Genomic DNA, 12,292 nt, shown 5'->3' with positions numbered 1-12,292 from the left:
GGAAAATAATTATCTATCAGTTATTCATACAGGTTTAAACTAATATTTCATTACAATAGAGAATTACCAATAATTACCAATAAACTTAAAGGGGTTGTTTACCTTTCAGCTAACTTTAGTATGATCGAGAGAGAGAGAGAGAGAGAGACAATTTGCAAATGGTTTTTGTTTTTTATTACTTGTGGGTTTTGAGTTATTTAGCTTTTGATTCAGCAGCTCTCCGGTTTGCAAATTCTGCCATCTGGATGCTAGTGTTCAAATTACCCTAGTAACCATGCACTTATTTAAATAAAAGACTGGAATATGAATAATGAGAGGACCTGAATATCAAGATGAGTAATAAAAAGTAGTAATAACAATACATGTGTAGCCTTACAAAGCATTTGTTTTTTATATGGGGGTTAGTGATCCCATTTGAAAGCTGGAAAGAGTCAGAAGAAAAGGGCATATAATTAAAAAAACTATATAAAAAAAGACCAACTAAAAAGTTGCTTAGCATTGGCTATTCTGTAGCATATTCAAAGTTAATTTTGAACCACCCCTTTAATGTTAAAATGCTACCTGCTGACAGGTTGATATGGATTACTAAATCATGTGTAGAGTTATACTTTATAACTCTCCACAAATTTCCCAAAACTCAGACATTTTGTCCATTTGTGTACAGGGTCCATTCCTTCTGATACCCCCCATTAAAAGCGAATAGTGTGTATGTACATAAACAAATTGTATGTTCTCTTTTAATGGGGGATATTGGACAGAATTGACTCTGTACACACATGGATTGTACACCTGGAAATATGGACTATCAATTGGACTGCAAGATTGGCATTACTGTTTATGTCTATAACATATAGACACATGACTTGTCTGGTCACTAGATTATGCAATATGAAGGTTTTGTATAAAATCAGTGATCATCTTTATGGCATGTATCACTAGAGTAAGTTCTGAACTAGCCCTGAAACATTTGAGCTACGTGTTTTTAAGCTGCACCTTCAATACATAAAAGCAGGAGCAGAGTTTAGATTTTTAGCCATTGGCTGGCTTGTTTTTACTATGTCTTCAATATCTACCACCTTCAATATCCTGGCTAGAGTCCCCTGTGTCAAAGACTGGTGTTGTTAAACATTTCAGTGCTATATAATAAAAGGACAAAAATAGAGTGAAAACCTGAACTAAATTAAGGTAGCATTTACACTTTTAACTAAACTTCAACCAAAATGAAGCATAAAGTAATTAAAACCTATATTTAAAGCTAAACAGGAAGGTCAACAAATGTTATGACATATTCTTCAAATTCTATGACTGAACAATCTGTATTTCTGTCTGATTTATAAAACATGGCTAGGTTGAAAAAGGAAGGAAGGAATTAATCAATCTGAATTCTTATAAGGTATGCATGTAATAAAATAAACAGATTTTTTTTTACAAGAATGTATCTAGCATTATTTCTGCAGCACTACAATACTAAACATCATTCAAAAGCATGCAAGCTAGTAAGGCAAGTTCTAAAACATTTAAATCCAATCTTTGTAAAAAAAAAGAATATTTTCAATACCCCTTAACTGAATGCATTACACTTTACAGTTGTGCTATTATCATTGACGGCTTACTCCTTATGTTGCTAACCATATATCATTTGCTTATCTGTTTTAGAAATGGTCGAATCCAATAATTTAATCACATTCAATGGCTGGCCCAACAGTTCAAGCTACAATACTTTTGTGTTAGATGAAGAACGGGGAAGACTTTATGTTGGGGCAAAGGATCACATATTTTCATTTAACCTGGCAAATGTCAAAGAATTTCAAAAGGTATTGTTTTTATTTTTCTATTTTACTTTTCTATTATATTATTGTTTTATATTATAATTGCCGTATTCCCAGATTATTTTCAGAGTTTGTCACTTTCTTGAAATTGGTTCCTACCATACTCATCAATACTTATTTGTATAGAGGTTCAGCTAATTGTTGCTTCAGCTGCATGTTTCACTGTGCAAAACTGGTCATTGGCATTGGTGTCTTCCCCTTTTTCTTTACAGCAAAATTAAATTCTTAAACACCATCTGCCTCACATTTGCTTTGCATTGCTGAAAAGTCTTGTCATAGTTTTGCTGACATCAATTACCGATATGCATGATAGCAATATATACATTTTATTAATAGAATTATACATTCCTTTGTACATAGTTAATTCATACCAGTCATATTTTTTATTTAATATTATACATTCAAAAGTTAATGTAACCCTATTTACTGTTTTGCCTAAATATGGGAGGCATTACTATTGCTTGATGAGATTTTGTTCTCGCACTTCAATAACATATATTCTTAATTACTGTACACTTTATTGAAATACTTCTCATATTAAGAAATGCACACTAAATGGGCCCAGTGTCCCAGTGAAAGATGCTATATGGATATATATATTTATATAACAATAAGGCAATAAGGTCATATTTATGTGTTGGTCAAAAATCAGCTGATACAACTTGGAATCAGCATGTAAAAAATTTCAGTCTAAATATTGTTAGGTTAAAAGGATCCCACCCAGTAATTGTTCAGCCAACTGCTGAGAGGCCTGACCAGCATTTCTTTGGGGGCCATGTATGTGTGTGTGGCCCCACTGTCCCTTAGCCATGGGGGTCTAGATTCTGCAGCTATCTGTATGTGGCCAGAATAAATCTATTTTGGTATTTAGTGTGCAATAAAAAAGAATACTACATACCAAAGAAGGCCACCCTTGGTTTAAATAAGCTAAAAATTATGTTTAAAGTAAGTGTTATGACAACCATGAAATTGAAAGTAAAACTGATTTAGTCAACACACAGTGATTCCTGTTAAAGCTCACATTAGTTTTGCATACCAGAAAGCGATGTTCAGACCTTTGTGTCATATGTTCCTTGAAATGCACCTCTAGTTCTAACAGCTTTTAGCCTCTTGGTGTGACATGTCAAAAACTGGTAGAGCGTTAAAAGACAGTAGCATATGGAGGAAGTCTAAATCAAGTTATTGTACTGTGCGGGAAATAGTAAAGAGTATTGTACTGCACATTTTATGTATTTACATATGTTGTACTTACTTTTACTTATTTGTTTATTTTTTTTCAATGTAGATTTATTTGACTGAATTTAGTTACTACTAGTAATTAATATAAAACTGTATCCTGTTGCAAGAAGGTCATTGTATCCATTTTTGCTTTGTTTAAAGTGTTGTAGGTATGATTGCTGTTATGCAGTAGCATAAAATATTTTTATATTACATGTTCTTAAAACATTTTTAGTGCTATATTTGGCGGACATGCAGGCTTGCATAATTTGGTTTTTCAAATAGTGCTTACACTTTTTTGCTAACGTTGTGTGGTTTCCAAATCTGCCCCCCCCCTCACCATTAGATGTTCACAGAGCAAGTAGATAACATTATGTCCTGTTTCTATCAAAGATGTGCTTGTGCAAAAGTAGTTTGGAAATAAAACAGGAGACAAATAATAATCATTTTAAAGATTAAAATAATATTGATGTGATGGAAAGCCAATTACTCTATTGGCGTTCATTTAAGTTCCTGAAGAATTGCTACTTTTTAAATGCAAATGGAATCTTTTTTTACCCTGTGATTGGCTTTATCGCCAAATGGACAGAGACATTTGACATTACTCCATTTTGTATCTTTACTTGGCGCATATTATCATGTTAATCTAAAACACTCCCTCTCTTTATAAATCTTAGCTCATTAGCATGATGTATTCATGTATGTGCTTACTGCTAATTTGTTGTAAGCAGTGATGCAATGAATAAACTTCCTTACACCAAACTGTTTTGATCAGACAGACTGATTCAAGTACCGGGGTTTGAATGGACTTCATTAATATAGCCATAGACCTTGCTAGGTATTTTTTTTATAAAGCTGAAACAGAGCAAAATGGATCAGAAGATAAACAAGCAGTTGCTTAGGAAAAGGCTAACTCAGATTTGATTTAATTATACACATAATGCCTTTCCTGTGCTAAGCAACTAACTCGGAGTGTTTGTCTAGAAAAAAGTTAGTGGTAAACTGGATGTTTCAAAAATCAATTCAGAAATTCAAATAGCTTACATGCATTCTACTACATTGTTAAAGTTAAGTTAGGTTTGGAATTCTTCCAGAGCATGGCAATTTAAAGCATTCAGATCAGTATGTGAATCCTTTTATATGCATGAACAATGTATGAATGTTTTTCATTGATTGCTACTTTAATTCACATTGAAATAACCCAACTTGTATTGACTCATATGAATCCTTCTGTCTTATGCTAGTTTTTTTCTATCTTGCTTAATCTATTGCTGTCTTTATGCATTGCCCCTGCAAAAGAATGTGAGAGAGTCCAAGTTAATATTTGTCTTTGAAAGCCATAACTTTGCAATAACAATTTAGTGGCTGTTGCTTTTACACAAATGTAAGAATTTGGTGCAGATGCAAAGGCACATAAAACATCAGCTATCAAGCCAAAGCAAAAACAAAAAACTACTGGATTAGGAAAGTAACATATGCACATGCACATCAGTGTTATTAAAAGGGCTTAGTTCCTTCATTTAGCCACATTTCCTGGATATTTCTTCCCCAGTTAATGGAGCAATAAAAGAATCAAACCACTTTCTTGCAAAATCTGCATTTATTTTTTCATAACTTTGGGAGATACTTTTCAGTTCTGTTGCCCATCTGCAAAAAATAATGTTCTCGCATTTGTAGATTTGTAGAGATTTTTTTAACATTGCCTTGAAATAAACTAAATGGTGAAATATTAGTTCTCTATATATTTTCAGCGGAAGCTTTACATCAGTAGGGCTGGCTGTTTATGAATATGTATGAATATTCAAAAATATGTGTATATATTTGAATATGCAATGGTATATATGTTATACAGCCCATTAACTCTAAAAATATGGGTAAAACGTTACAATAAAAAACAAAATATTCAGCAAGCTTGAGGCCTGGGGTGTTCCAAACAAGGATACAGATTTCCATACCTTAAAGGACATGAACCCCCCCCCACAAAAAAAATTATCAGTGAACAGCCTCTTTGTGTTCTTTAAATACCTGCCACTCTGGTTGTTAATAGTAAGGCTGCAGCATCCACTTATAACCTAGGACTCCTTACATTGGCTGTTGGCTACTGAGCATGCTCCGTTCTTCTCAAAGCAGATTACATGCCCTCCAGTCTAGCAGCCAATGAAGAGATGGTATTGCTGGTTCCCATAGAAACTCTATATAGCTGTGCACTCGGCTGGAGAAATCATCATTTTAACTATCATAGTGTTCAATCCAAGCAGAATTCTTGATTGAATGAACTTTACAGTGCATATGTTCTGCTTGCAGATCTAAATGTCAATGACGATATGTCAGACGGAAAATGGCCACCGGGTGAAAGCTATTTGTTTAAGAAAATGTGATGACTAGCAAACAGAGGGAATATTTGCAGTTTGGGTGGAGGAGATGTGCCCAACTTATATATACATGGTAGGGGAATGTAGGGTTTAAATGTCCTTTAAGTCCACTTAAAATATTTAATAAACCCAAAAGTATTGTTTTGCTTCCAATATGGATTTATGCAGATTAGGATCTGGTACAAGGTACTGTTTTATTACTACAGAGAAATAAGAAAATAAAGAAACTTAGAACCATTTGCTTAAAATGAATTCAATGAAGTAGAAGTATGATTTAATTGTGTGCAACTGTTATACTCACACAAGGTGTCTTGCTTTGATTTAATTGCAACTTATTTGTATTTTTGACCATTTAAAAAGCCTTTAGTGGCAGGGACAAAGTGACACATATAAACTACTTTCCTGTCTGCTTACCACCTGCAAACCTATGGTGACAATCCTGCTGTTATCCACAACAAAGTATATAAGCTATTTGTATTAGCATAATTGTGTGATGCATGGAAACATCTGAACTCCACCAGAACATCCTTTTTAACTCCAAACCTAATTTATCTTTGGGTCTAATGCAATGTAATTAACCATGTAAACATGTTTTTGTTCTCCTCTGTGTTATAGTGTTTGTAACAAGAATCACAAAAATCTTTTTTACCTTTTTAGTTGTTTAGTATGAATGAATAATTTTTTATATAATTTTTGTGTTCAAATATAAAATGTTAAATATGTTCAAAAATCATAATCCTATGTTTACCCCCAGTTTATTATAAAATGGCAAAAATAAAATGGAAGACCTACAAGAATATGTGATTTTATTACCAACAACAAAATAATTTCCTTAGCAGATATACAACCTAGCAGATATACAAAAGAAATGGGGATGTCATCTCAGGGATATGTGGAAATATCAGTTACGCCATTTTATTCACAAAACTTAGACAGTAGACTGGAACAGAAAATTTACAACATGGGAGAAATTTCTACACCGAAAGGATAACATTAATAAAGCAATCTCAACAATATATATTATTGTCCAATATTTCTTTCCCCAAAAACACCACACATAAGGAATGGGAAAGAGATCTGAACATTACAATTATACCCTTAATATGGGATACAATTTTATCTACAAAGCATAAATCAACTAGGGCAGCAAGAGTAAGGGAGATGAACTATAAATTAGTTACCAGATGGCACCACACCCCAGCTAAACTATATTTCCGAGTTGTTTAAATAGGTGTTGAGATGTGACCAAGACATAGGTAAACATGCCCATATTTGGTATAAATGCTCTGCTTTGAAAGATTACTGAGGTAAGATACTAAAAGACATAGCAGAAATCACACATACGGAAATTAAAGAGGAAATAACACACATACTTCACAACACTTCATAACGCAAGTAAAAAGTACTGGAAAATCTGGGAACCGTGGCTATCGTTTCTTAAAAAATAGATTTTCATAATACTATTATAGTGAGCTGATAACACAATACTAGATGTCATTCATTAGTTGTAGCAACAAAAGAGACACATGAAAATGGACAGAAAGGGTCTTAGGGGCAGATTTCTCAAAGTTTGAGGTGAATTCTCGAATGAAAAAAATCTAATTTCAAGCTATTTTTGTGTACTTCGACTAGGAAATAGTCCAAATTCAATATGAATTTGAAAAAAATTCTAAATTTTGAGTATCGAAATTTATCATGCACTGTCACTTTAAAAATTCGACTTCGAGCGTTTGCCATCTAAAACCTCCCGAATTGCTGTTTTAGCCTATGGGGGACCTCCTAGAACCTATTTGGAGTCAAGTAGTGGACTTTGAAAAATCAAAGTTTTTTTGGGGGGAAAAACTTCAAATTGAATACGGACCAATACTATCAAAAATGGACCTATTCAACCCCATAAAAAGTTGACATAATTTTGGTTGGTCTTTTTGAATTTTGAATTTTTTTCATTCGAAATTCGACCCTCGATAAATATGCCCCGTATTGTCTAACTGTTTATGGTCAAAACTTGCTGTCATAAATTGTCTATTGTATTTTAAGAAGTGTATTTTCTAGAATTTATTTCCCTTCCCTTTTTGCTTTCTGTACCCCTTTCCCTAAAAATGTTTTGGGGGAAAAAATAAAGAATATAAAAAAAAAGTGCACAAACCAAGCATTTATACTCACCTTCGACTGACCAGATTTAGATTATATACTTGTAGAGAGACCAACGTAGATCTCTTAACCTATGGATTTTAATGCACACAGACTACTGTGGAAGATTTTATTTTTAAATTTTGCATAATGATGGGCTGTAGTTTAGCATTTTTGTGCCAAATGGAGATTGAAGGCTTTGTTTATCTGCAACCAGTGCCACAAAGGGATGTATAAAATGCCTACAGAAATATTGTCATTAGAAGTGAGAAATCATTCCTGGTATTTACAGTTGCTTCCATTTATATAATATTATGATGGGCTCCCAAATGAATCAGACTGGAATTAAATGAGGATCAAGTTGTATTCTATATGTAATTCCTTAAAGCTTTTCAGCAGGCATGGATTAATTGATTGAGAGAATATCTGGATTTTCCAGTGGGTGAGAAGCCTTTATACTTTGCTCAAAGTACTAAGCTTAGGTTGTATTAAAAGACTACAAATAATCATAGTGTACAAAAATATCCAACTGTTTAATCTAAATACATGTATAGTATGACACAATATCAAGTTTGTTTGCATAATTTGAGGTCCCTGGTTTAATAAATTGGTGTGCCTATTTAACTTAAGGTTGTAGAAGCCCTTGAAGCTAATTTTAAAGCTACTTTTTTTGTAGTCTCGTGATTAAGGCACATTTATCTTTTAAAACCATTGTGTTTTGTGCATTAACAGTAGCTGGTTCTATTAAGAGTAATTGGTTCTATATTAGAAATATCCGTGCTGCAATCCATAATTACAGAAGCATAATATTTAATATTTTTATTTCTTCAGATATTGTGGCCTGTAACAAACATCCGTAGGGACGAATGCAAGTGGGCTGGAAAAGATATTGTGGTAAGTACAAAGAATTCTGCTGTTGTTTTTTAAAATACATTAACATTTGTTTTTTAATTTTATTACATTTGTGATTTTTAGTTTTGAAACTAAATGTCATAGTAAAAACTTCTTTTTAAAGGTAGCCATAACTTCAAACAACGTGTTTCATGGGAATTCACAAGGTGTAAGATTTAATAAAATTTAGAAACCCATAGTAGCCAAAATTTGCAAAATGCATTGATTTCAATCAGGAACATTTTTTTTTTGATGCGCAACAATTTTTTTCGCTCATCACTAGCCAATAACAATATTGCTTTTGTTTTCTTACACTGGTTGACCAATCAGAACCAGCTGGTGTTTGTTTAGTGAAGATGCCAGAGTAAAATTTTATCTATTTTGCAAATTCACACATGATCTAATATTTTAGTAGAAGAAGAAATTGTATGATCATCAGTCTGTGTGGGGTTTCTAACATACATTTGGACAACCAAAGTCTGGTGTCAACATGAATATGGATTATCACTCAACTCAGAACTGGAATAGATTCCACATATATCTAGCAACTTGGTCTTCTAGACATGTTAACAAATTACGTACCATCAGTTTTGTCGACTGTTTGGTCATAAAGGTATTTTAGTATATCTGGCTGTCTAGTAAACAGTGGCAGGGTGAGGTAAGGGGGTCAGCAATTGCATCCGTCAGAGCCCCCTGGGGGGGGGTCCACTTTGCAAGATCAGGTTCTAATAAGCAGTACATTGTATTTAGTGAATACTGTATATTGTGTAGCAAGTGTATTTATTTTTAGGTAGAAAAAGTTATTTAGACATAGTTTTAGAAAGGAAATGTAGAAGAGATGTAGAAGAAAGAACGATCAAAAATAGTACATCACAAAAACTAACCTGTGTTTTGCATTCATATGCATTTATATTAATTGCTTTAAACAGAGTGATCTGATTATTCTGAGTTCATTTTTTCTTTCACAAGCCCCATAACTTTCCAAAATTAGATGCTACAGAAAGATGCATTTGAAATGTAGGTTAATTATGGGCGGATGTGGTTGCTGGAACAATAAACACATTTTACCAATTTGGTTTTTCCCATTACATTCCCTATGTTTAATGTCTGCACAAGCTGACTTTAATGTTTTTTGGATTATGCTTTTATTCTATTCTTGGAAATAGTTCTTTCTTGAAGTTATGTATACCCATTGTTCAAGTTTATGACCAATAAAGTAAAAAAGTTGGCAAATAATGTGAATTTTAAAATCTGGATATCAAATGTCTGTATTAATCCTCCCAAACTGATCTGAACCACAGACTTCCTGTTTGTAACAAGTGAATGCATTGATAGTACTGATATTGACATAACATATTTTATACATAGCAGTAATACAGTACAAGTAAGGAAAAATATAATAGCCAATTATGTTTTACTGAATATTCCTGTACAATTTAATTGTATATATTCCTTACTTACTTACTTGTAAAAAGTTTATAAAGTCAATTCTTGACATAATTCTCAGAACATATGCCAAAAGTCTGTATAAATGTATTAAGTTTCACCTTTATGATAACATACCTATAATCATATCCATTTTTTTAATCAAAAGGAAATAGATTATCTTTAAAAAGATGAAAAAAATGTTTTAAATTTTAGAAGGTAGTTAATGCCAGCTCTATTAATTGACATTCTGGCCTTCTTGCAGATGATGCCTGACACAAGAATTAAATGCATGTTTTTCCGTCCCACAACTTTCCTTGTATCTAGGGTTCAAACCTTTTCTGAAAGTAAATAAGTTAACTTATTTAAAAATGTTAGTACTTTAATGCAACTTAAATGCAAGTTATGTAAAATTTGAGCATTTATGTAATCTTTTATATTGCTGCTACATTACATTAATAGTGTGGCATTCCTTAAAAAGATATATATTTTTTTAGCTTATTTAATCCAATAAAACCACACACAGACATCATCAAACTGCACCGGCCTTTGATTGATGAGTTAATAATTGCTGTAGACACCTGGAACAAAATATTTCACCTTAGGCTTCCAGAATACATTCATAATAGGTCTGAATCATAAAATTTATGGTCGTCGGTGTATACCTAATACATCTAACAATATTTAAAAAAAAAATTGCATTATAGCAAGGGAACTTTGTATAAAATGAATTGCAATACTCTCATTGTACTACTTGCTTTTAGCTATGCTATAAGTCACTCAGATATCCCTTATATTTATGCTTCTTGAACATATATTGGTTATCAAACTGTAGTCAGTCATTTAATTTGTAATACCTACAACACAAGTCCCAATATGTAATAAAAGGCACTAAGTTTGTCCAGGGCCGAATTTACATTACACGCCCCTAGGCCCGCTGTCGTTCACCCCCCCCCCCATTCCCTCAAATTTTCATCATTGGGATCGGAGCAAATCCGGGCCTGAGTTTGCCAGGAGCAGTAATCCATAGCAACCAATAGGATGATGGCTTTTAAACAGGTGACCAGTAAATGTGAATTGGGCGAATTTGTCCTGTTTCGCTTCACTGAAAAATTTGAGAATTTTCCACGCAATTCGTGAAACGGTGAAAAATGTGTGAAATGCAAATTTTGGTGCCCACGTCAGTTCTGACGCTTGCGTCAATTTTAACGCTGGCATTCGTCAATGGGCATCCAAATAATGTTGACGGGTTTTGACGCAAGAGACTTTTCCTGAAATGGAAAATTTCAAAACCCGGAATTTATTCGCACATCACTACTTCCTGCTGATAGGTTGCTATGTGTTACTGTCCCTGGGCAAAGTTAGTGTTGTTTATTACATAACCAGAAGGTGTAAAATGTATGAAAACCTTTCTATAAGTATGCTGACTAAGCAAGCTGTTCTGTGAAGATGCTGGCATCATCCACATTTGCACTTTCCCAAAGCAAACATTGTATCTGTAGCTTGATTAGCATGTAAGAGCTATGACACACACAGTGCTTTGATCACCCCCTACTGAGTTATACAATAAGAGGTAATATCGGCAGTATGCACCCCATTGACTGGAACGTTCAAGTAACATTCACCCTGCCATGAATTAAACCAATGCTGGAATTTGTTTACTTGTAGCCTGAGACCTTCTTATGGTAAATCAATAGTAAGCTATTCACTGCACTGTGATCGGCGCTACTTCGTGGTGCATTGGGTTCTATATCTCATGAATACTTATTTAGAATATGTCATAAATAAAGGGCCTGTATGATGTATAAAAGATAATATAACATAAAAGCAAAAGGCAAAAGTTCATTAAATATGATTTTATGTCACCACAGACTTAGCTTAACCCATACAAATCACTGGGGCAAGTTCATGCAGAGAAGAAATCGGACAGTTTAAAGGTTGTGAAAATTAGTGATGTATATTCGGTAAAAAGAAAAATAATAAAAGTACAAACAAAACATACAACTAAAATGACTTTTCTTTAAGCTGTTGTTTTGTTTAAAATCACTGCTTTGATTTAGCAGGGTTGTTGCAAAGCATTTTGAGCCAGGACTTGTGCTGTGGTCTTAAGGGAGGCAGATATGACAAGAAAAAACATTATAAAGGGGTATGCTGTCAATTTTAGGCAGATCTGTTTTTTATTTAACCAGATGTTGGCAGCGAGCCACGAGTCCTGAAAGCTAAGAAACAAAAGCTTTTGAGATAGAATTGTCTTTGCTTGTGAATGCTGAAAAAAACATAGTTATATTTATGCAGTACAATATAATTTCCAGCTTAGTATACAGAAATATAAAGAATTGGATTTGGGGGAAAATATTAATCAGGTCTTTAATAGTTATCAAAATAAGAATCTATTAGATTATGATTGTATTAAATAATTACATTTGA

General features: G+C 33.2%; 1 protein-coding gene across 2 annotated transcripts in view; it reads left to right on the top strand.

Moving 5' to 3' along the window:
• sema3a.L (semaphorin 3A L homeolog) overlaps positions 1-12,292 on the top strand; it is a 137,449-nt gene that overhangs the window by 46,777 nt on the left and 78,380 nt on the right. For both annotated transcript variants that reach the window (XM_018250610.2, NM_001085855.1), the window contains 2 exon segments: positions 1,657-1,814; positions 8,381-8,443. In XM_018250610.2, the coding sequence (XP_018106099.1) occupies positions 1,657-1,814; positions 8,381-8,443 (221 nt within the window).

Source organism: Xenopus laevis, chromosome 3L, assembly GCF_017654675.1.
Source record: "Xenopus laevis strain J_2021 chromosome 3L, Xenopus_laevis_v10.1, whole genome shotgun sequence".
NCBI lineage: Eukaryota > Metazoa > Chordata > Amphibia > Anura > Pipidae > Xenopus > Xenopus laevis.
The sequence above is the reverse complement of the archived record's forward strand: the minus strand, read 5'-3'. Positions and strand labels throughout refer to the sequence as shown.